We start from the raw sequence: 25,189 nt of genomic DNA on the forward strand, positions 1-25,189 counted from the left end.
CCTGTGTGACTTGCTGAGTTTCTCCAACACTTTTGTGTATTGTAATACAATCACACATTGTAATACAATCACACATCTGCAGACTTATCTGTTTAACTTCACAACCATGTAATCCAGTGGTTCTCAATCTTTTTCAAAAAAATGTACATCCCACCATTGGCAGAAAAAAGTTATATATTCAAAAGACATTTTAACTATATCATTTACTGCAAGTGTATTTCAATGCAATTAAGGCTGGGAATACACTGGAACACATTTCATATCCTACTACCACTTCAATATGTCAACCATCTCAAACACACATTTAACCTTTGCTTGCTTGGTCTCCACGTTTTGAATATACAATAGCACGAGATCCCTTAAACCGATTAATCAATATTTTATTATGTCTTAGAATTGAAAAATGTAATAAAAGTAATGATCGAATCAGAAGAATACTGACTCAAAGAAAGCATGAAAAAAACACTAGCACAGTTTCTGACATTTTTTTCCTCAGAGTTCCATCAAAACTGTGCTAGTCTCATGCTTTACCTTCTGGGGTCCCTTTTTTCCCGATTTTGGTGTCCCCCTTAGGCTGGAACCTGGAGCGGACCCACCCCACAACTCCCCCCACCCCTCACCCCCAACAACTATCAATACGTTAGCGCACAAAGATACATACAGATCCAGGTCTCACTCACGACTGATCTGAAAAAGTAAAGGGGTTTGAACAGATTGTTGAGATAATTTGGAATCCTCGTCGCCAATGAGATCATTTGAAATGGATGATAATAAGGTTGGTTAGAAAAAATATAATTATAATGTCAAGCAAGGATAGCCACGGTTAAAATAAGAGAAACAACAGAGAAACATCGGAAGAGCAAAAACGTGTTATGAAAATAAAAGGAATAAAGTGATTTTACTTGGAAGTTACCACCATTGTGTTGTACTGACAGTGTTGCCATGTCACATCTTTCACACCAACATAACGAGTTTATTTTTTCAAACCAACTTTTTAATTATTTCCCAAAATATTCCTATGCTCCACCTTGAGAATCTATGATGTAATCCTTCCAGACCCATAGCTTTCTATTTTTCTTCCATTCATGTGCCGATCAGAGTCTTTTGAATATCCATATTGTACCAACCTCCATCTCCTTCCCTAGCAATACATGCCAGGCACCCAGCACTGTGTAGAAAAACTCTGAAATCTCCCCTAAACTTTCCTCCACGCTCCTTAAATGAATGTTCTCTGGCATTTGCTGTTAACGGCCCAGGAAAAAGGTGCTGGCTGACAATCCCATCTATGTTCATAATCTTGTATACCTTTGTTAAGTCTCCTCTCATCTTCATCGCCACAAAAAGAAAAGCCCTAATCGTACTTCCATTGTGTTCTCTGCCGACATGTTGGGATCTTACTGCAGGGACTGATGTCACAGGAATGGGTTGAGAGTTACTCCCAGGTCTTTGCAAAATGAAATCTTCAGTTTACTTAAATGTTTTGATAGTTTCACCTTCACTTTGTTCGCACAACTTGGGTAGACTTTTGTGGCTGATCTAATGTTCGATTCTCAATTGAGAAGATCTTCATAATGGGTGGATCAATGGCACAGCAAGTAATGCTGCTGTCTCATTGCTGAAACCTGACCTCCAGTGCTGCCTGGATGGAGTTCACACCAGGCATTCTGGTTTCCTCCCACTCTCTGGAGACGGGTTGGTCAAATGGCTATTTCAAATTACCTCTAATTTTTAGGGATATGAAGTTCAGGGGGAATTTAATGGTCATGTGAGAGAGAAATAAGTGAGGGATTGTGATTGGTGCCATTGCTCTGAGGGCCGGCATGAGACCAATGAGCTGAACATTTCCTTCCATGTTGTAGGGCAATATGAGAAAAAGATCTGGCTGTTACCTTTCAGTCTTCTTAGCTGCAATGACCCCTTCCTCCTTCCTGGTATACCTTTCTTTAATTTAAGAGTCATGAAGGGCCATTGCTCTTGGAACGAGGGGGAGAAATTTTAGTGGAGAGGTTGATTGATCACTTCCTCGAGATGCGACCTTTTCAGACGGGTTTGAATAGGCCTGTGATCTCTTTCCCCTCCATGTGCTTACATAGCTTATTGACACTCACCAGTCAGGGTTGTCATGAGGAACCACTTTCCCTTGGAATGGCAATGGTGGAGTGGGGGAGAAGAAAGGACCAAGAGAGGTGCAGCTGACATACATGCAGTAAACCATTTCTTTGTTGAATGTGTTTATAGATAGAAGTTAATGGTGCAAAGTTGTACTTGTGGAGAATTAGAAGTAAAATGTGACACATGCCCATTTCTATGAGTACCTATACGTAATGAACTTCTTTTTCCTTTTGTTCTTGAGGTGTGGGAATGAACATCAACCCCATGTATCTTGGTGAGAGTGCATCAAAGGAGAAACGAGGCACGGTAGCCTTGTCATTTGCTCCATTCACTGCAGCAGGATTAATAACAGGACAGGTTTTGGGACTTGGGTAAGTTCAGTCATTTTCCCATTTATAATATATACGGTTTTGATTCTGGACTTTATTGAGGTTAGCATAGCGGTTAGCCAGACACTGTTACAGCTCTAGTGACCTGGGTTTAAATCTAGTCTTCTCTGTAAGGAATTTGTACATTCTCCCCGTGTCTATGTGGGTTTTCCCCAAGTGTCCGGTTTCCTCCAACCCTCCAAAATGTATGGGGCTGCATTTGGGTGTGTTTGGGCGGCACGGGTTTAAATGGCTGGAATCAGCTTCTACCGTGCTGTAAATAAAATTAAAAATGTTCATGTCAAAAATGGAATAAATGTATCCCTCTCACAATGCAGCTGTAAAGAAAGTTTGTACCCAGGGATCAAGCCTTGAGATCACTGCTATTCCTTTCAATATCATACAACTTCAACCCCCCCCAAAAAAAAAATTACTCGAATGTTTTCATCTCTCTTGCTCTTTCTCTATTCCTTGAATTCTGCTACTGTGGTAAAGGTTTTGCTTGCCTAATTTGTCATCTCTATCTATGCTCTTGTATCAAACTATGCTTCGTAATAATTTCTGCCAATGACCCTGGATTTTTTGATAACATTTAGAATTCCTATTTAAATGAAAGTTGTTGCTAATTAAATTAATGGAAAACATGAAGGCATCATTTGAGATCCATTACATCCTTGCAGGATGTTAACTTTTGAGAAAGCTACAGCTTCATCCCAAAGTTCTTTTGGTTTATGTTTGAACCATCCAAGCCCTAGAGAAGCCTGCTTTGCTATTGATAAGTAAAACACAAAAGTCTGAAATAAAAACACAAAGCTGGAGAAACTCAGCAGGTCAAACAGCATCCTTTATGTTATAGCAAAGATGAAAATACATAACCGATGTTTCAGGCTTCTCCGCCTTCTCCTTTCTCTTCTCCTTCTCCTCCTTTGCAACCACGCCTCCTTCCTTACCCTTTTAGTCACCCGTATATTGGAGGAACAACACCTGATTTTATGTCTGGGCACTCTCCAGCTGGAGGGTATTGACATCTACTGTTCCAGTTTCTGCTAACCTGCTCTCCTTCCCCCCCACCTCCCCCACCCTACCTCCCCCACCCCACCTCCCCATCCCTTCTCCCCTGTCAGCTCTCCACTCCCTTCCTTCTCTCTTCACCTAGCCTTCCCTCTTTCCCCTGCTTGCTGCTGTCCCCTCTCTCCCTTCTCCACCTATCATCTCCTGCCCTTGTGGCCACGCCTCCCCTTACCCTTTTATTTGGACACCTGCTGACATTTTTCCATAGCTTGACGAAGGGCTCAAACCCAAAGCATCGTTTATGTATTTTTATCTTTGGTATATAAAGGACACTGTTTGACCTGCTGAGTTTCTCCAGCTTTGTGTTTTTATTTTGCTATTCATCATGTTCTTTAACAGTTGTTTGAAATTTGATTAGATCCCAGTCCTCAGCATTGTTTTTTAATATTATGAACATTATGATCTAGTTTGTAATATATTCCACGTTAATCTGTAATTTCAAGATCTATTATTTCCTGCTTGTAACCTAAACCCTGCTTTTTTCTAATATCTCTCCATAATGAATTGTGGTTCTTTCAGATCTTTCTTGTCAATATTGTGAATTTAAGTGATGATTATACTCCTGCCAAATAACAAACAAAGTGCTGTGTCCTCTACAAGTTGGTTCCCATCATGCATTTTTATCTCATGACTTAACATACCTGCTGCATAATTTTTTGGGGGCACTAACGTGTTATATTTTGTGTACTGAACCTCGAATGCTAGTTAGTGTTGGTACAATGACATTTAGCTGTTGATTTAAACTTGCATGTAATTGGCTGAATTGAGCATCTGATTCACTTCAGCTGTGCTACTTCTAGTTTCGCGTGATGGAAACACTCAGTAGTTCAGGCTGTATCTATTTCAAAGGCCAAGAAATATGTTCTTGCAATACTGAAAATGTGCTCTATGGTTGAAGGGGATGAAAATGGCTTTAATCAAGGGTAAAGCAAAATTGTGACCATTTTCAGACATCTTAACTCCACTAAGGGAATTAAGCCCCTGACTCAAGATTTTTATTAATTCTGCATGTATGTTTCCAATGCGAATCTCACCAACTCATGTCGACAATGGTGCGTTGCCTCATTCAGATTTTACAATGCACTTTTTAACTTACCTATGGCCTTGGATACATGTGTCTGAAAGGGCACAGTCACTGCTCACATACAGAAGATCCAGATTTTAGCCTGAAACTGTGCCTTATAGTGAGTCAATCACATTCTGCCTTGTTATATGCTGAGCAACTCCACAAAACTCCTTGGTTTGCTGTTTGTTTGTCATTACTTCACACTTGATGAAGGTGCGAGGAAAGCTCAGCGTTTAATCTTCTGTGGTCAAAACCCATCTCTGATGGTCAGCCATGGGGAATGTGGAGGAGGGGGTAAAGGTGGGCTGATTGCTGAAGATCTTATACACTTGGTTCATTGGCACAGATGCTCTTATCAAGGCTCCTCTATGGAACAATGCCTTTGTAGGTGATGCAAAGTTTTGCTTCAACAAGATAGTCCTCATTGTGACCTTAGATACAAGTTCATACAAATGTCTGGGCTACTACCACAATAAAAATGAGTATCACCATCTCTCTCAGCATTCTAGCCTCGGAGTCATTCCAGATTGCTACCACTGATCTTTGTGTCATCTTGTGGTGGGTTGCTCACCATTACATTGGAAAGGTAACTGAAGTGCTGTACTCCGGAAGAGGCTACTTTATCCACTTTTCCTTAAACTCAGACCAGGTATGGACTTTTACTAACATCGCAGGCTTGCTCAGAACGTAGGCACTCATAGGCTGTGCCCATGTAGTCTTTAGAGCTCCTCATTACTAACCTGAGCTGTTTGTTCATCAAGTGGATGTCCATTCACTCAATATACAGCTTACGATTGACCTTGATACAAAATTCAGTTTGAGTTACCCTGGCAACTCATACAGCTCTTTCATTCAAAGACAAGTTGCTAACACATTAGAATGAATTTTGGATGACTCTTTCCTGGTATGGCTTCCTTTTGTTCTGTAAACTTTAGACACTGGATTTGTCTGCAACCACAAGAGAACTACAGTGTTTATGGGACCGTGGTGAAGGCTCTGATAGAGCTATCCAGAAAAAGATTTCAATAGCTTCACCACTCAAGGGGGCACAAGTATTTTCCTAATTTTGTACTTCTGTTTTCTCCCTGCTCCATTCTTTTCTGTATTGGGGAATAAAGAAATGCTAGAGAGATTAAACACATATTTTTGCATCAATATTCATGAAAGAAGATCCAAAGGAAAAAAATCTCCTCTATCATGTAAAACAACAAGTGAATGAGCAGCTGGATGAAATTGGTAATGAGGGAAATTATTGGGATTGACAGCTGATAAATCTCCATAATCTGTATGGCCAGAGGCACCTATGGATGCACAGGTTGTTCTCTTATGGAATGCATTCAACTCCATCCTGGTTTCCACTGGTTGTAAGATAGTAGTACTTTATTTGCATAGTGCATTTAAAATGACGCACACTGAACATACAATTAGGAATAAATTGATTACTATCTAAACAGCAACAAGCAGCCAAAAAAAACTGGCGCGCCCATCTTTTTAACAGAGATTATCCCACTTAGAACGTTAATATTTAAACCCTACCCATTCCTCCCAATCGCAGTAACGAACAACTTCTCAATTTTAAATGAACATCAGTGTAAATAAGCTTGGTTGCAATTCTGTTTAGATGTTACAAAAACTGCAGCCATCTTGGGGCAGGTTTGCTGGCATCAGCAAGACTTAGATGTTACTGTCTACCAGCTTCAATGGGGGAAACTACCAATCAAGTCACAGTTTCTCGAGTTGTCAAATGAAACCCAATGATTTAAGAAATAAACGAGAAAGACCAGTTAGACTGATGTCCTTAGCAAGGAAGTGCTGGAAACTTTTATTAAAGTAAATAATAATGACTAGGCAGAGTTATTATGGATTTATGGCTGTTAAACCCATTGGTTACAATCTTTTAAGGTTCCATCTAGCTGAATAGATAAGTGGGAGGAGTTGTGCTGTATTTGGCCTTTCAGAAGATTTTCTATAAAGTAGCACACATTTAATCAAAATGAGAGCATGTGGATTTGAGAGTTGTACACTGGGGTAGACTGAGGTTTGCTTAACAGACAGAAAACAGAGTAGTAATAAATGGATCACTTTCACGTGTGTTTCTGATTCATGGGTGGATTGGGAATTGGTGCTGAAACCCCAGCTTTTTGCATTCTATGCCAATTATTCAAATGAGGACTCCAACTCAATCCAAGTTTGGTGATTATAGAAAGTAAGATGGCTTTGTGAACTGTGAGAAGATGCAAGAAACCTTGGATAGGATATCAATAGGCTCAGTGTGTGTGAGGATAATAATGTGGAAAAATGTGAGGTCATCCATTTTGGTGATAAAACAGAAAAGCAGTGTATATTTTATACCCTAGAATTGACCTGTGCATCTTTGTACATGAATTCCTAAAAGTTCACATACAATTATTGTGGGCAGTTAGGAAGGCATACAGTATATTGTTTTCATCACAAGAAGATTTGAGCACACAAGTATAAGTGTGTTACTGAAATTATAAAGGGCTTAGGTATGACTGCATTTTTCCACATTATTATCCTCACACACTGAGCCTATTGATATCCTATCCAAGGTTTCTTGTATCTCCTTTCAGTTCACAAAGCCATCTTACTTTCTATAATCAGTAAACTTGGATCTCGTTGGATCTGGTCTCATTCCCCAAGGAAAGCAGAGAAGTGGAGCAGAAGTTCACCAGGTTGATACCTGGAGTGGGGCGAGGAGGATGGTTGTCCTAATGAGTGAGAGAGGGAGGGGGAGAGAGAGAGAGAGAGAGAGATTGAATGAGACTGGGTTGGGATTGTGGTTAGCAGAAGGAAGAGAAAATAGGCAACGAATGTAGGGAACTGGTTGCTGAGAGTTCAGGACCATATGAGAGTGAATGAGAGAATGCCAGTGTATGTGAGAGAGGACAGGCAAGGGGGAGAATGTGTGTGTGTCAGGATGGAGGGGATTGTTGCTTGTGGGTATGTGTGAGGGCGCATGTATTGGAGGCAAGTGTGAAAACAGCTGAATGCAAAAAATGTAGAATGTCACAAAATGTGTATTGAGGTTGTGATATGTTTTTATAGCCCTGATCTGCAGTTCTAGGAGTGTTATTGTGGAGAAGAGACCATAGTGTGAGTACTGAATGTTGTATGCTGAAGTGGACGGGGTCTTTGAACCATTAAGGCTGCTTTGCCTTAATGTTCCTATCAGAACATTTGACAATACAATCATGAAACTGCTCTTTTAGCACACTTAAGAAGGGACTTTCTCTGCCAGAGTACTTGGCGTTGATGACTCGTAGTATCTTTCGTGACCTTTCCCCATTCATCCCATTATTTCCTTTCTCATTACAGCTGTCACTGGTACAGCAGCCAGTTGTCCAAACCAGGCCACATTTAATGCTCATTCTGCCTCTTTGTAGGCTGGCTCCCAGCCCTTCAATCCTCAACAAATATCTTCCCAAGTTCCTACTGCAGGCACCTTTTTGTCACATCTCCCAAGTGCAGAGTAGATGCTGTCAATGAATCAACAAAGATTCATTTACAGACATGCTGATCTGACCACAATGTACCTGATATGATCAGCGCAGCCTGAAGATCCTCCAGGCAGGAGGATTTGTGTCCCAAAATATTATCATCATCTCATCACTAATGTAACAACATTTTACAAGGTTTAAAAAAAAAACTAAATTGTTTGTATGAATTTATTGAACTGTTATTCTCTCCTCACCTTTACACTGTTCTTGAAACTGCACCCTTTGTATATGATTCTGTGGTCACGGTTAATGGTTTGTCTGATTGTAAGTTGCAGCCTGTGCTATACTTGATCAGTATATATTGTGAGGTGAACTGTTTGTACACACTGCTGATCCTTAGCACAGTTAGTGCAGCTGTTAGCACGACCCAGGTTCAAATTTGGCGCTGTCTGTAAGGAGTTTGTATGTTCTCCCTCTGTCTGCGTGGGTTTCCTCCCACCATTCAAAAATGTACAGGGTTTGTGGGTTAATTTATGTGTTTGGACTCATGGACCAGAAGAGCCCATTACTGTATCTCTAATATAAAATTAGCACATCCTTCTATTGTGTTGGTGGACAGCATTGATAGTATTCACGAACAAGTGGTCATTTTGTAATCCTGCTCACAGTGAGGTACTCGGCAGGGAAGAAATGTGGCCTGTCCTGCTAGCAACCTGTGCATTTCCAGCTCTAATCCAACTTGTCACTCTTCCGTGGTGCCCAGAAAGCCCCAGGTATCTGCTGATCGACAGGGAGGACAAGAACCTGTGCATGAAGGGTAAGCAATGCTGAGAGAAGAATTATTCTTGGGTTAAGGCCTTATGGAAAAAGCTGAAATAGCCAGTGGTTTTAGAGGCAACACTTTTACAAAAATGTTCTCACTTCCTGCTGCTGAAAGCTTTGTCTTGTGGCTTGTGGGTCCAGCAGTCTTAGATACCAGAGATCACAAGAGGTAGTGTGAATCTTGGACTTCTCGGTGTGCCTCATAACAGGTGGAAGTCCATGGCATGCTCATAGATTTAGCAAGAAGCTGTAAGTTTTGCTTTGCTGCTCAAACGTCCAATGGCAGAGGCTAGTTTTTCAGGGCTTCAAGGTGCAAAAGTGCAGGGAGATTGATGTGGGGACGGCAGTTGGCAATTCAGGTGGGGGGGTGGGGGGGCAAGGTTAGTTTAGGTCAGCACAGTCCAACGTGCAAAGTAAAATGTGCAGTGAGCAGCTGTTGGTGAATCTGTCAAGCTATGCCAGCTTATGATTGGCTCTCTGCTGTGCTCTATTTTCATAGCACTGAAGCGATTGCATGGCAATGCCAACTTGACTGCAGAAATGGATGAAATGCTGAAAGAGCAGACTGCGCTTGAAGGAAAAAGGGCAAAGACCCTGTGGGAACTGTTCCGAGACCATACTGTCCGAAGGCAGCTGATCACCATCTTCGTGCTGGGTAGTGCCATGCAGTTATGTGGGAATGACGCTGTAAGTAGGGGTGAGGTCCAAAGACAGTTTTACACTGGGAATGTAAAATAGCAGCATCTGCTGTCTAAATCTTTATTCAAATGTGTGTGGGTGGCATTCAAATGCAAGCTTCATTTTCTCAAAACTCTGCTGGATGCAGGGGTTTTCCCTTCTTCATTTCAAGTCAAGTCAAGCTGATTGTCATCTGATTGCACAAGTACAACCTAACAAAACAGTGTTCTCTGGTCCTTGGTGCAAAACACACAGACACACAACCAGATAGAGCACACATTCGGACAAACAAAGCTTTATAAAAGGAAAGAATTAGTGAGGCAATATACATCATGGGGCAATTTTAAAGGATGCATGAACAAGTCTCCCTCGGCATTCACCGATACAAGTCTCCCTCGGCATTCACCGATACGTCTCCCAAGGCATTCACCGATACAAGTCTCCCAAGGCATTCACCGATACAAGTCTCCCAAGGCATTCACCGATTCAAGTCTCCCTAGGCATTCACGATACAAATCTCTGAAGATGGCACTACAAAAAGATAAGCATATTTCACTGCATTCAGAGTTTAATTTTTTTTCCTCCCCAACAGATATATTACTACGCTGTTTACTTGTTTCGAGCTGCAGGAATTTCCAATGATAAAATCCCATATGTCACTATTGGAACAGGATGCTGTGAGCTCGTTACTACTTTAACAAGTGTATGTAATGTTTAATTTTCTATTCATATTTATTTAGTTTTACTTATTTTCTATATATTATTGCTCTAAATATATTTGACTTACTATACAAATGACAAAGAGCAAATAACCCCATTATATAGGCCAAAAGCAGAGAGGAATCTTCTAGTTCTCAATGATTCTTCGTGTTTGGACTCAAAAGGGATGAAATGCACTGAACAATGAATAGACTGAAGAATACAAACGTACTGTGTGCAGAAGAGGTGCAGGGAGGAAGCAGTATTTGCAGGGTGAAGTGCATTATGTACAAAATCATGCACTTGTGGCGGTGTGAGCAATGGAAGAAACACAACCACCATGTTGAGGGTCGTTAACAACTGTTTTTATTTAAATTCAGCGCGCCCCTATAAGGGCAGCAGGAGCTCAGTCACCTGGTGCATTGTGACATCATAATCGCTGCCCAGGGTAGGCGCTGGAAGGGATGCTGGAGTCAGAGGGAAACCTCCGACGATGCCATTTCCCCATGGTTGTCCCGCTACGTGGCGATACAAGCAGGGCCGGTTCGCCATGAGGATGTGCGCCGCCACACAACACCCCCCACAGAACCGACTACGCGCCCTGTTGCTTTGGCGGCCGGCCCCGGCGATGGGGCGCAGCCATCTGCACCGGCTGTGATCAGTCCAGATGGGCCACCTTCAGGCAGTCCACCTTAAAAAGTTCCTCTCTCCCCCCCCCAACATCCAGGGTGAAGGTTCTGCCGGACCAGTGCAAGACTTTGTATGGTCCCTCGTACGGTCGCTGTGGTGGTGCACCTTGTGGTCCCCTCTGCACGAAAACGAACTGGACCAAGTCGAGCTCTTTGGGGAGACAAAACAGCCAGGTGCCGTGGCGTGCCAGGGGTGAGGGAGCTAGGGAGGCTAGTCACCTGCGTAGGTCCGCCAGCATGTTTTTGTCAGTGGCCGTGGTGTCAGGGTCTGGGCCGAAAAATTCACCCGGCAGAGAAAGCGGTGCGCCATAGACCATCTCCGCTGCTGAAGCCTGCAGGTCCTCCTTGGGTGCCGTCTTAATCCCGAGGAGGACCCAGGGTAGTTGGTCCGCCCAGTCTGCCCAACCCGTTGGACTGCGGGTGGTATGCTGTGGTGTGGTGGAGCTTGACCCCCAGGTGCTTCACCATCTGAGTCCACAGGGCAGACATAACCGGCACTCCTCTGTCGCTAATGTTGTGCGCCAGTACTCCAAAACGGGTGATCCATTGGTTGACCAGAGTCCTGACGCACGTCTCCGCGGAGGCCTCCTTAATCGGGATGGCATCCGGCCACCTTGTGGCCTGATCCACCACCATGAGGAGGTAACTAGCCTCGTTGGACACCGGCAGGGGCCTGACAATATCAACGTGGATGTGTTTGAATCTGCGAACCACCGGGTCAAAGTTCTAGATGGGGGCTTGTGTGTGTCACTGGACCTTGGAGATCTGGCACCTGGTACAGTTCCTGGCTAGTTCCACCACCTTCTTCTTCAGCCCGTGCCCTACAAACCGCTCCGCAACCATCCGCACGGTTATCTTTACCGCTGGGTGAGCGAAGTCGTGGATCAGACTGAAGACTTTCGCCCTCCAGTGCAGCGGGACCACTGGGTATGGCGTGCCTGTTGAGACGTCACAGAGCAATGTGTCTGAGCTGCTGGGCAACCGGACATCCTTGAGTTTGAGGCCCGAGATAGCAGTCCGCGAGGCCCGAGATTGTGGACTGCAAGGCCTACGTCTCCGCATCGTTCCTCTGTGCCTGAGCCAGTTGTTCATAATCCAGGCCGGGCCCTGGACGGGAGAGCGCATCCGCCATTACATTGTCCTTGCTGGCCCTGTGTCGGATGTCGGTCGTGAACTCAGACACGTACGAGAGGTGGCGCTGCTGTCTGGCGGACCACGGATCCTTGGCCATCGCCAATGCTTGAGTGAGGGGCTTGTGATCCGTGAAGGCTGTGAATGGCCTGCCCTTGAGGAAGTAGCAGAAATGACGGATGGCCAAATATAGCGCCAGGAGCACCTGGTCGAAAACGATGTATTTGAGCTCCGGCGGGTGCAGCTGCTTGCTGAAAAAGGCCACTGTTCCAGAACCCCCCCCCCCCCCACTGCTGTAGCTGAGGCATCCTTGGAGAGCACCATGTGCGCCTCTGGCCATGGGTGCACCAGCAGCGTGGCACTGGCTAGAGCCTCCTTTGTCGCAATGAAAGCCTCTGACCATGATAACGTCTTTTCTTTGGTGGCCATGAGCCCGAACAATGGGTGCATTGTGCGCGTGGCTCCGGGGATGAAACGATGGTAAAAGTTCACCATCCCCACGAACTCTTGGAGGACTTTCAGGGTGGACGGTTTGGGGAATCGTTGAACAGCCGCTACCTACTCCAGCGCCAGCGTGGCCCCAGCCACCGAAATGGTATGCCCCAGGAACTGGGGGGACTCCTTGCTGAACTGGCATTTGGCCGCGTTGACCGTGAGGCCGAAGTCCACCAGCTGGACAAAGAGTGTGCGGAGATGGGCTTTGTGTTCGTCACGGTTGTGACTGGCAATGAAAACATCATCCAGGTAAATGAACACAAAGTCCAGGTCTTTTCCAACCGCGTCCATGAGGCACTGGAACATTTGGGCCGCATTCTTTAGACCAAAGGGCATACGCAGGAACTCGAAGAGGCCGAAAGGGGTGATAATGACCGTCCTACCTACATCGTCTAGATGCACTGGGATCTGATGGTATCTCTGAGGTCCACTTTGGAGAAGACCCGTGTGCTGTGGAGGTTGGCGGAGAAGTCCTGTATGTTGGCCACCGGGTACCTGTCGGGGTGGTTGCGTCGTTCAACTGACGGTAGTCCCCACACGGTCTCCAGCCCCTGGACGATTTCGGGACCTTATGGAGCGGCGATGCCCAGGCACTGTCCGAGCGCCAGACGATTCTCAGTTTCTGGAGCCTGGAGAACTCCTCCTTTCCCTGCTGGAGCTTCTTGGGCAGCTGCTGTCTGGGTCTAGCATGCATTGAGGAGCCCTGTGTGGTGATGCGGTGGAAGACCCCCATGCTGGAGCAGGGCGGCATTGAACTGTGGCTCTAAGATGGTGAGGAATTTGTGGAGGATCTCATCGAACTTGTCCCTTGTGGCAGCTATGGTGGCGATTTCGGGCCTGTGGGCTTCTGCTGTGTTTGGTTGGGTGGAGTGGAACGTTCGGGCGTTGACCAGCCTTTTGCCCTTCACGTCAACCAGTAGGCCATGAGCTCTGAGGATGTTGGCTCCTAACAGCGCGGTGCCCACGGAGGCTAGGACGAACGTCCAGTGGAACTTCTTCCTGATCTGTATCTGTGCCCTGTGGGTGCTGTAGGTCCTGATGGTGGAGCTGTTGGCCGCCTGCAGGGTTGGACCTCGAGATCAGGTGCGAGTCTCTAATGCTGTGGGGGAAGGACGCTGAGCTCAGCCCGTGTTCACCAGGAATCGGTGGCCGGTGGATCTGTCCGTCACATGAAGGAGGGTATTTGTGTGGCTAGCCATCAACGGCAACTGGTCTGGTCGTTTCCCTGAAACTGCAGGGCTGGCGGCACTTACGGGCTTGCTTGCTCCCCAGCGCTGGTGGTAGAAACACCAGGTTGACTAGCCCTTCTCTGGCTTGGTCTTGGAAGCGGCTTGTGGTCGGCTGGCTCCTGGTCATGCCACCTGGTTGAGGGCTGCCTCGTTCTCCCTCTTCGTGCACCAGAGGGCATCCACACGGGCTGCTGCTCTCCTTGGGTTCGAGAAGTCTTCATCTTTGAGGAGCAGCTGGATGTCCTCCGGCATCTGTTCCAGGAATATCTGGCGGAAGAGAAAACAAGGCTTGTGGTCTTTCGCCAGGGCCAACATTTTGTCCATAAGTGCCGACGGACTAGGGTCCCCAAGCCCATCTAGGTGAAGGAGCCTTGAAGCCTGTTGCTGGGGAGTTAGCCCAAAAGTTCCAAGCAGCAGGTCTTTGAGGGAGGTCTTTGTAGAGACTGAGTCTTCTCATTCTGGAAAAAGATACCTGAGAAATGTCCTACAGTGTTTTATAAATATTGTTACGAGTCCAGAGGACCCCAAAACCCAGCAGCAATAGATATTCACCAAGACAAATGGTTACTTAAAAAAAAGTTGCTTTTAATTACCTTTAAACATGAAAACAGAATCACACTTTAACTTATCACTATTGACTTAACTAACATAACTTAACCCCCTTCTAATTCTAAGCGCACTTGTATGTAATGTGTGTGTAAGTTCAGAAAAGTTCTTTGATTCACAGTCCAATCTCGCTTCTCATTCCTCCAAGATCACTGGTTGCAGGCAATTCTTATACTGTGCACAGAATTTAACATTTATAAAGTTCACCAGGCTTTGGTGCTTGAAAGGTAAATGGTTACTGCTCAGGAAGGTTCTTGTCAGTTTTCAGAGTGATTCATTGTACGCTGACACCCACAACTGATTCCTTTTTTAAATCAGCCACTTCAGTGTCTTGCCAAAAAAACTTGTCCCCTTGGGGTCTCTAGATGATAACCTCTTTCTTTCAGGTCACCACAGAGTGCCTTTTTATTTATCTTATTCCAAGTGAAACATTAGACAGCTAGTCCTCTCCTCTTGCATAAACCACAAGGGCTTTGACTAGGCTGAACTAAGCACTCACAACCCATCTTCCAAATGGGGTTTTCCACAAGTTTGTCAGCTTGTCCTGTTCCAGTTGCTGCTGCTGACTGTAAAACTAGAACTAATCTGTGTGAGTGTGTGTGTGTGTGTGTGTGTGTGTGTGTGTGTGTGTGTGTGTGTGTGTGTGTGTGTGTGTGTGTGTGTGTGTGTGTGTGTGTGTTTCTCTCCCTCTCTCTCTGAGAGAAAAAGCCTGTTTGACTCTCTCTGCTTGAAAAACCATATGACCCTCCTAGAACAGCAAGTTCCATTCCAGACTGTCTGTGGCTCCGACAAGCTCTTTCATCTGTTGCCTTTTTGTAAACAACAATCCATTAGTGAAGTCTCTTGGGCATTTTCCAAAACTTCTGCAAAGGTTCTGGGGCCAATATGTCTAGCATTAACAGAGCTCCAGTATTTTAAATAAGATCTGTTTTAAAGTGTTTGTATGTGACCTACTCTTAAAAACCCTTCCCCAATTTATCTCCCAAAAACATATCTATATTCTGTCACAATATTGCCTCACAGCATCTGATTGCTACACTGGCCAGGTCAATCTGTAATTAGATGTCCAAACTCTGCTGTGCCAGGCAATGGAACAATTAGTATATTGTGCTGAACTGTGAATAGATTACTGCAATTAAGCTATTCTCCAGCAGAGTATAACAGGTTATTGCATTGGTCCACTGTGGTCGAGGCTATGAATCTTCTGGGCAAAGATATCCCTGTTCTTTTGTGTCACGCCATGCTCTTAAGGTTACTTAACTACCTGTCCTAAATTAGAACATGTATGAAGTGAGAAGCGTAGGGTTCATACTTCAGGTTAGTGATCTCAAATCAGTCTGTGAGGTTAGTGATTTTTTTTGGTCATATTTTATTTATCATTTTAATATATTTAACAATCCCTCCCTCCCTCCACTCCCTCCCCTCTAAACAAGTCCTATTAAGCAGAGAACAAACAAAGAAAAAGGAACAAAAAAAAACATCCCATTGTCATTGCGTATGGTAAAACCAGTGTTAAGATCTTTACAGAGGTCTACTGGCTAGCCAGTAGTGTTTCTAAATAAGGCTGCCAGATTTTTAGAAAGATGTTGTATCCTTTTCTGAGATCATATGTAACCTTTTCAAATGGGATGCAGCTATTCATCTTTGAAGTCCACCTATCCATGAGTAGATGGGAGTCAGACTTCCTTGTTACTGCTATGCATTTCCTGGCCCGCATAAGGCAATTTTTGTGAATTTAATTTGAGAATTAGTTAGTGATCTCCCAACCATGGTAAAGTTCCCCGGAAGACCAAGTTCTGGATCTACTGGGAAGATAACTCCTGTGAGTTGGTTAGGGTGTCACAGAGGTCATATGAGAAGGGCCTCACCTTTGTGCAGAGCCAGGTAGAATTTAAAAAGGAACCAACTTCTACACCACACCTAAAACACATCTCTGATAATTCAGCTTTATATTGGTGTAATTTCTGTGAGGTGAGAGAATTATAATGGGCAAATCTATACCCAGCATTGATAGTAGCCATCAAATTTTCCTGACATAGATCTGACCAGAGTTGTTTGTCAATTATTGTTTCTACGTCTGACTCCCATCTCACCCTAGATTATGCAAACCTGCCTTTGGGCTCTCACACATCAGTAAAAAGTACATTTTAGAAATAAATGTATATATTTGAGGTTAGTGATCTTTACTCAGTCTGTGATGCAAAGGCCAGGCACATGGGCAGCATTGAAAGGAGAATGTTTAGGGTCCAGCAAGTTATTGTAAGGGTGAAGGTGGGGGATAACAAGTGCAGCAAATAGAAGGTTGAATAAAGTTGGAGGAGAAAAGGCCTGTCGAGAGTATAAAGAGGATAGGGATGCACTTAAAAAGGAAATAAGGAAGGCGGAATCAGATCACAAAGTATCACTGGCGGATAGCATTATGGTAAATCTGAGAGTATTTTAAGGATGAACGAGGGAAAGAGTCAGGCAACAGGAGCTATCTGTGGATGAAGCCAGAGGTGAAAGGTGAGGTCCTAAATTACTTTCATCAGTATTCATGAAGGAAATGGACTTTGACAGTGGAGCATTCAGTGGAGAGGGAAGTGATATCTTCTTGCTGGCATCCTTGAATAAAGAGGAGGTGCTCAGTGCCTTAGAGGGCTCAGAGGTGGATAAATTCCCATGGCAGGATGAGATTCATTCCAGCCTACTACGGGAGGCAAAGAGAAAGATTGTTGAATGTCTTGCTGAAATGTTTAAATCTTTACTGGAGAAGTTATATATATATATATATATATATATATATATAAATTATGAGGGGTATCGATTGGCTGGTCAACAGGAAACTTTGTCCATGTCAGAGGGAGATAAAACTAGGGGGCATATATTTAGGATAAGGGCATAGAGATTTAGAGGGACCTTTAGGACCTAGTGTTTGGTGAGTACCAGTGATACACTGCCTAAAAGAGCGGTGACAGCACTTGGTTGAGCACTGGGACCGCCTAGTACTAGCAAGCCATGGGTCTTGTGCTGGTTGGTTGCCCACTGGTCGGTGTTGATACAGAAGGAAGAATAATTACACGATTGCATGGCAATACCAGATCCCATGTGATTTGTGGCCAATGGCATTTAATTTCAGAATTGCGGTCCAGCTGAACCATGGAGCTGGACTTATGCTAATAAAGGTAAACAAGAAAATTTGCAGATGCTGGGGACTAGCAAAAGTGTCAATAGTATGTAAAAGTACTGGAGAAACTCGGCAGGTCACCCAGCATGCATAAGAAGTAAAAGGCAGTGACGTTTTGGGCCTGAGACTTTCTTCAGGAATCCTGAGCTCCGAACTTTGCTATTGTAGGAATGACATACGAGATTTTGACATCAGACTTGGGAGTGCTTGCAGAGATGGATGCATTATTGACATGCTCTAAAATTTGATTTTCTTCTGTTAGAACCTGTTTGTTGACCGGATTGGGCGCAGGCTGTTGCTGATGGGAGGTTATGGTCTGATGACTGTCTGGGGAATATTGTTCACCATCTCATTGACCCTCCAGGTGAGTCAGAATTTCTATGTCAGAGTGAAAAGATGATCAGGATTGGAATTTAATTTTCAGAATGTGATTCCTAATTTGGGTCCAACAAAATGAAAGAATCTTGTGAGTAGAGTTACAGAAGAAGGTCACAAGACTTAGGAGCAGAAGTAGGCCCATTGTCCCATCGAGTCTGCTCCGTCATTCTAGTCATGAGCTGATCCATCCTCCCAGTCAGCCTCACTCCCCATAACCCTTGATGCACGTACTAATCAAATACTGTCAATCTCTGCCTTAGAACACAGAACATTACATTATAAAATTTATATTATAATACACACACACATTAAAATAGCACAGTACAGGCCCTTGAGCCCACAATTTTGTGCTGACCTGTGTAGACCTACTCTACAGCAATCTAATCCTCTACCTGACACCCATTACCCTCTATTTTTCCTACATCATATGCCCATCTATGAGACTTTTAAATGTCCATATTTCTACCAGCCTCCACTGCCAGCAATACATTCCGGACACCCACTATTCTCTGTATTTTAAAAAAAACATCTCCCGTAAACTTCCCTCCTTAAACAAATGTCCTCTGGTATTTGCTATTATTGCAGCAGGAAAAAGGAAAAGGCTCCACCCTATGTAGGCCCCTCATAATCTTATTTGAAGTAAAACCCCTGGTATCTGGTACTTGTATTGGTAGATGCCAGATAAACAGGTTTTCTGGTTGCTTGAGACTAACTCTTGCAGTGATTAACTAATGCACCTGTATTAGGAATAAACAGTTTAAAAGACAAAAAAAATACTGTACTTAGACTGAACAAATATATAAACCTTAAAGCATGTCACTTTATTTTCAGTTGCGTCCTTTTAAACATTTAACCGTTGCTACATCTGCAGGTTCCCCCACTTTCCATGGAGCCCCTCCAAAAGATGAACAATAACATTATAGATAATTAATCTCCCACCCCCCACCAAGTTTACATATAAAGTTGTACTTAATAATGTCTTTCTTTGGCTTGGCTTCGCGGACGAAGATTTATGGAGGGGGTAAAAAAGTCCACGTCAGCTGCAGGCTCGTTTGTGGCTGACCAGTCCGATGCGGGACAGGCAGACACGATTGCAGCGGTTGCAAGGGAAAATTGGTTGGTTGGGGTTGGGTGTTGGGTTTTTCCTCCTTTGCCTTTTGTCAGTGAGGTGGGCTCTGCGGTCTTCTTCAAAGGAGGCTGCTGCCCGCCAAACTGTGAGGCGCCAAGATGCACGGTTTGAGGCGTTATCAGCCCACTGGCGGTGGTCAATGTGGCAGGCACCAAGAGATTTCTTTAGGCAGTCCTTGTACCTTTTCTTTGGTGCACCTCTGTCACGGTGGCCAGTGGAGAGCTCGCCATATAATACGATCTTGGGAAGGCGATGGTCCTCCATTCTGGAGACGTGACCCATCCAGCGCAGCTGGATCTTCAGCAGCGTGGACTCGATGCTGTCGACCTCTGCCATCTCGAGTATTAATAATGTACTAATAACAATAAAGACTCTTACTAAGCAGGGATAAGGAGAAACTAGAAGAGTCTCCCCAACAGGAACCAGCCCTTTATCCTGGGTGATGCCATTTTATTCATACATAATTTTGCTCAAACAGCTGCTATGAGCAAAGCACAACGAAGGCCCTCCACTGGCTGAATATTTGCTCCCATCTTCACCAAATTTTTGAGTTTTTTCAGAGAACGTTAACTTCTATAATTTTAAACTTTTATTTAAATTTATATTTATTATTTATCTTAATTTGTATTTTCCTCGATTTTTTTTTTTGCCGGTTCCTTGAGGTTGCCGGTTACTTGAATTTCAGATACTGTACTATTTTGTAAGATACCTACTTTCTCACGACAAAGAGAAAAGCTCCAGCTCTGTCAACCTTGCTTCATATAACATGTTTTCCAATCCAGGCAACATCCTGGTGAATCTCCTCTGCACTCTCCTCAAAACAATCAAAATTTCCATGACAAGAGTCTTGTATGAGAATAAAAATGTTTTGATCCAACCTCTGCTTGGAACTTTTACAATGTTTAGCAACTCCAGGGTGATTTTCAGATCCATGCAGAGATCAATTTTGAATCATTCAAATTAGCAGGGACAGTGTGCAGTTCCACACAGATAGCACCAGAGGTCAGAGTTGAACCTGGGTCACTGGACCTGAGATGCAGCTGTTCTCTGAGCTGCAACCCTGTGTCTCCTTCTGAAATTCTCCCCTTAATTCACATTCTTTGAGGCCTGGGCTGGTGTCTGTTTTTGAACAACAATGCTTCTGTGATCCTTTTAAGTGCTTGTTGACTTAAAAGAGCAATGTAAATGCAAGTTGCCACCATTGTGCTGTCACTTGCCCCTTTCACACTTGCAAGTGGGCCCAGGAATTAATGGCCAATCGGCCTTTGAAGTGTCTAGTGTGGAAGGAAAATAGTCTCAACATCTGTATCAGATGGTAACATCTCACACTTCGACTGCATCAACCCTTTGACCCATCCTTGGCGTCTGCAGACGCTTGCATTATAATCAAGCAAGTGTAGAATGGGCAATTGCATTGTGGGATTGAAATGACCCAAGTTTTTGTGTGAATGCAGGAACATGAAGGAAGAAAAGATTACTATGAAGATATAAAATTTGCTGTGGGAAAGTCGCAGTGGGAGAGAGGAAATAAATAACAATAGTGGACAATTTTTAAACAGCTTGGGAAAGTTGGTAGCGCTAGACTGCACAATTTATAAAGGTCGTGGGAAACAAATGATGGTGGACCTGACTTTCCAGAATGCTGCGCGGCAGAGAAATCCCTCCATGAGTGCTCCGGGCATACAGCCCTTTCTCTGCCGCACAGAATTCTGGGAGGTCAGGTTTGCCATTGCTTTTTCCCTAGGTATTTCTATATTGTGCGCAATAGCGCTATCAACTTTCTCTCGCTGTTTAAATTGTATGAGATAGCGCTACCAACTTTCCCATGGTCTTTATAAATTGTGCGCTATAGCACTATCAACGTTCCCACTCTGTTTAAAAATTGTCTGCTATTGCTATTTTTTGCTAGCATTTTTGCCATGGTCCCCTATAATGGGACAACAACATCAGGGGCTGAAGGGCTCATACTGTGCTGTACATAAAGCTTAATTATGTTATAATTAGGCATGATTAATTTTGTTTGAATATAAGATCATAATATATTGATCAAGATTTAGGGCAGGTCCACCATTGCTCAATGTGTCATGACATCATCAGTAGAAGGTAGAACAGTCCTAACCCCCGCCCCCAGGGATAGCTCCTTGCAAGTGTGAAAGTGTTCAGTGTTCTATTTAGGAGTGGTCAAGTGTGAAAAGCCAAACCCCCATCCCTATCCCAGGTCACTGAATGGCCGATTTAGTGGGATGCAAGTGTGAAAAGGGCAAATGATATTTATGAATTAGTTTGTAAAAGGCCTCTGGATGTTATTTTACAATGAACAGGGTTAACTCCTCTTCCAAAATAATAAATATGAGAATATAATACATTTTCCTGGATGGTAATATTCTATATTTTTTTCTCCTCACTATTTTTTTCTGCCCTTGTATTTTCAAGCCATTGGCTCCCTCCCTGTTTGGTAATACGTCTTCCAATGCCTTAATCAAAGGGCACCGATCTTGTTTGAGTTTGGAGCAAAGCATTTCCTGAAGATACATCACATTAGCAATATTGGGCAGGAGGAAGAGAGGAACCCCTCCCCCACCCCAAAAAATTCTGTTTCACAAGCCAAATCTGATAATTCTGGAAGGGAAGCAAATTGTGCTAAAGGCAGAAAGTCTATACAAAGGGATATAGAGAGGTTGGATGAAGAAGCAAAAATATGGGAGATGGGATCAAAGTGAAATTGTCTGCTTGGGTAGGTAAAGGTTACGTTATTGTAATGTAATGCTACATTTAGAACGTAACATACACAAAATTCTTTAACTTTTGTCTCCCATAAGGCAGACAGAGAGTTGCCACTTTGTCCAGCCCCCCCATCACAAAAACCTATAGCACCTAATATTCCTAGGTGGTCTCCCCGCCATACTGACCAGGCCTGAGCCTGCTTAGCTTCTGAGATCATTCTCAGGCGTCTTCATGCTATTTGGCTTAGTAAAGGATAGCAAAGCAAAATGTTATTTAAATGTGGAGAAACTACAGGATGAGGAGGCACAGAGGGTCCTTAATCTTGTACATTAAACCGAGTAAGTTTGGATATTGGTTGAGCAAGGCCTTTCTCACAGGGGAATGAAGAATAACAGTAGAACTGAGCCTTGTGTGCACAGAGCTTTAATGAAAACAGACCTGGAGTGTATTTTTAGCTTCTTTCTTCAAGGGAGGGTATTCTTGTGTTTGAGGCAGTTCAGAGAAGGTTTACTAAATTCTGGAATTAAAGGGTTGTTTCTTGAGCAAAGGTTAAGCAATTTGGCTTGTACATTGTACTTTAGAAAGAGAGGTAGTCCAACTGAACCTTGAAAGTTTCTGAAGAAGATTGACAATCTAATTTATTTCCCCTTGGCAGTTTTAGTTTCAGAATAGAGTGAAACACAAATGGAAGAATTTTTGCCAAATGTTAAACTTCCAAAACTAGAAGAGAGAGAAAGGCTAGAATTAGACACTCCTTTTACAAGGGAAGAAATTGAAAATGACCTGGGTACCCAACAGGCTAAGAAATCACCGGGGGAGGATGGATTCCCACCTGAGTTTTACAAACAATTGAAAGAACTATTAATGCCCCTGTTAATGGATGTTCTGGACCAAGCAGTAGAAACACCGACCCTCCCAAAGTCATTCTCAACTGTGATTATTACAGTGTTATCAAAAAAATATGGACCCATTAAAAACTTAATAATTTGCACCAATATCCCTGTTAAATGCTGATTACAAGATACTAGTGAAAGCATTGATTAATAGGTTAGGACAATATTTACTAAAATTGATATGTATGGATCAAGCAGGATTTGTTAAAGAAAGAATTCCTCAAATAGTCCAGGAAGATTATTTAATGTAATACACAAGGCAAAATTTGAACGGAATCCAAGTATTACAGTCTCCCTGGACACAGAAGAAGCAGTTGACCATCTGGAATGTCCCTTTCTATTTAAAACACTGAAAAAAATTTGGTATAGGTGGAACATTTATAAACTGGATAGAAACTTTAAAGCATAAACTGCAAGCTAAAATTATAATCAATAATCAGATGTCAGCGATTTTCCCCTTGAGTAGATTGAGCAGAGAGGGAATGCTCCCTGTCCCCAGCGCTTTTTATTTTAGCGATTGAACCCCTGGCAGAGATAATAGGAGGAGACCGGATATAAAGGGCTTCAAAGTTGGACAAGAAGTACATAAAATTAGTCTATTTGTTGACGATGTGCTACTATACTTATCAAACCCGCTTAATCTTTGGAAAAATTACAAAGTACACTAAAAAAATATGGAAGAATATCAGGTGATAAAATAAATATGGACAAAAGCAAGATAATGCCATTAACAAATTTTGATTACGAAAGATAACAAAAAGGAAGTAAATTTAAATAGAAGACGGATGGAATGAAATATCTTGGAATAGCGACTGTCAACAACTTACAAAATCTGTACAAACTAAATTAAGTTCATCTTCTTGGGATGATAGAAAGGGACCTGCAGAAATGGAGAGGCTTACCGATTACTTTAGCGGGGAGGGTAAATTGTGCCAAATGAAAGTGATGCTAAGACTGCAGTATCTTTTTCAATCACTGCCTATTCCGCTACCCAAAAACTTATTTAAACTACTAAACAATCATATTATGGGATAATATGGTACCAAGAGTCGCACTGGAAAAACTGACAGAAAGCTGGGAGGACTTAGACGTCCTGATTTTTAAAAAAATATTACTTAGTTGCACAGGCTAGATTTCTCACAGTCTTTTTCATTGAAGACACCACCCCCCACCCCCCCCCCCCGCTTGAATTCAGATGGGAATGCATTCAATGGAGGAGGGGGAAACAAAGGATTTTATCTACAAATGGAGTGTCAAATCACTAGAAATAAAAGATAGATAATCCCAAACTAATACGTATGATTAGAACGTGGCAAGAAATTAATGAATGTACAGGTAAACAATGTAGGGATATCAATAAAAGTACCATTGTGTAAAAATATATTATTGCCTATGAACATGGGCAATAGAATATTGAATTTGTGGTATGACAAAGGTATATTAAGGACAGTTACATGGAAGGAACTGATATCCTTTGAACAATTAAAACACAAATACGGAGTGGCTAATGGGGCCACCTTCTGTTTTCTCCACCTTAGAGCGTTCTTAAGAGAAAGATGGGGACCAACGTTGACCCCATCTGAAATGAGAGAAACTGAACAAACGGTTTGGATGAGGAATACACCTAAATTTATAACAAAAATGTACTGGGCTCTCCAGAGCGTAAGTGCAAAACCAGGGTTGCAGAAATCAAGGAAAAGATGGGAGTTGGAAGTGGGTATGATGATTTCAGAAAAAAGCTGTTCAGATTGGTGTAAGGACAACATGACATCAATGGTCAGATTTAATGCAAGTTCTGGACTGGTTCATTATAATATTTTATACCAATTACATCTTACCCCACAGAAAGTACATAGATCAAAAGCTGAAATATTAGAGATGTGTTTCAGATGTGGGACTGAGACAGGAACTTTACTACATGCTATGTGGTCGTGCATGAAGGTGAGGCCATTTTGGCAAAAAATCACAGAAAAATTTACCAGGATAGCAGGAGTGGTCTTCATGGGTGACCCGAAGCTATACCTATTAGGTAATTTTATGGAAATAAGCAACAAATTGAATAAATGTCAAATCAATTTATAAAAATAGCACTGGCAGTAGCAAAAAAAGTATCGCGATTACTTGGGAGTCCGATTCCCCTCTACTTATAGCACGATGGACTGTGGAAAAAAAATCACGTAACTTAAAGAATAAATATGACATTTTTGTAAAGATCTGGCAGCCATACCTGGACCACATAGAGGCCCAGATACAGTAATAAAAATAGAAAAAGGTCTATAAATGCATCTATTGTATATATTTAAATGTGGTTTCCCCGACTGTATTCCATATATTTAAAAGATATGCAAACTCTGACGGTGTGTGAATTCATGCGTATGGAAGGGGGGAGGGAGGGAGGGACTGTTCTGATTTTGTTGTTTGTAGAAAAAGTTTAATATATTGTGATATTGAAAATTTTATTATGTATATTTTTGA

At 43.0% G+C, this 25,189-nt stretch overlaps 1 protein-coding gene across 5 annotated transcripts in view; it reads left to right on the forward strand.

Annotated features, from left to right (window-relative positions):
* LOC138761224 (solute carrier family 2, facilitated glucose transporter member 11-like) overlaps positions 1-25,189 on the forward strand; it is a 77,928-nt gene that overhangs the window by 42,715 nt on the left and 10,024 nt on the right. For 4 of the 5 annotated variants that reach the window (XM_069933009.1, XM_069933008.1, XM_069933010.1 and 1 more), the window contains 5 exons: positions 2,354-2,483; positions 8,744-8,892; positions 9,397-9,584; positions 10,168-10,278; positions 17,853-17,954. In XM_069933009.1, coding sequence (XP_069789110.1) covers positions 2,354-2,483; positions 8,744-8,892; positions 9,397-9,584; positions 10,168-10,278; positions 17,853-17,954 — 680 coding nt within the window. The remainder of the gene's footprint in view (positions 1-2,353; positions 2,484-8,743; positions 8,893-9,396; positions 9,585-10,167; positions 10,279-17,852; positions 17,955-25,189) is intronic. The other variant, XM_069933011.1, reaches the window with a different exon arrangement.

This window comes from Narcine bancroftii, chromosome 4, assembly GCF_036971445.1.
Source record: "Narcine bancroftii isolate sNarBan1 chromosome 4, sNarBan1.hap1, whole genome shotgun sequence".
In the NCBI taxonomy this organism is placed as follows: domain Eukaryota; kingdom Metazoa; phylum Chordata; class Chondrichthyes; order Torpediniformes; family Narcinidae; genus Narcine; species Narcine bancroftii.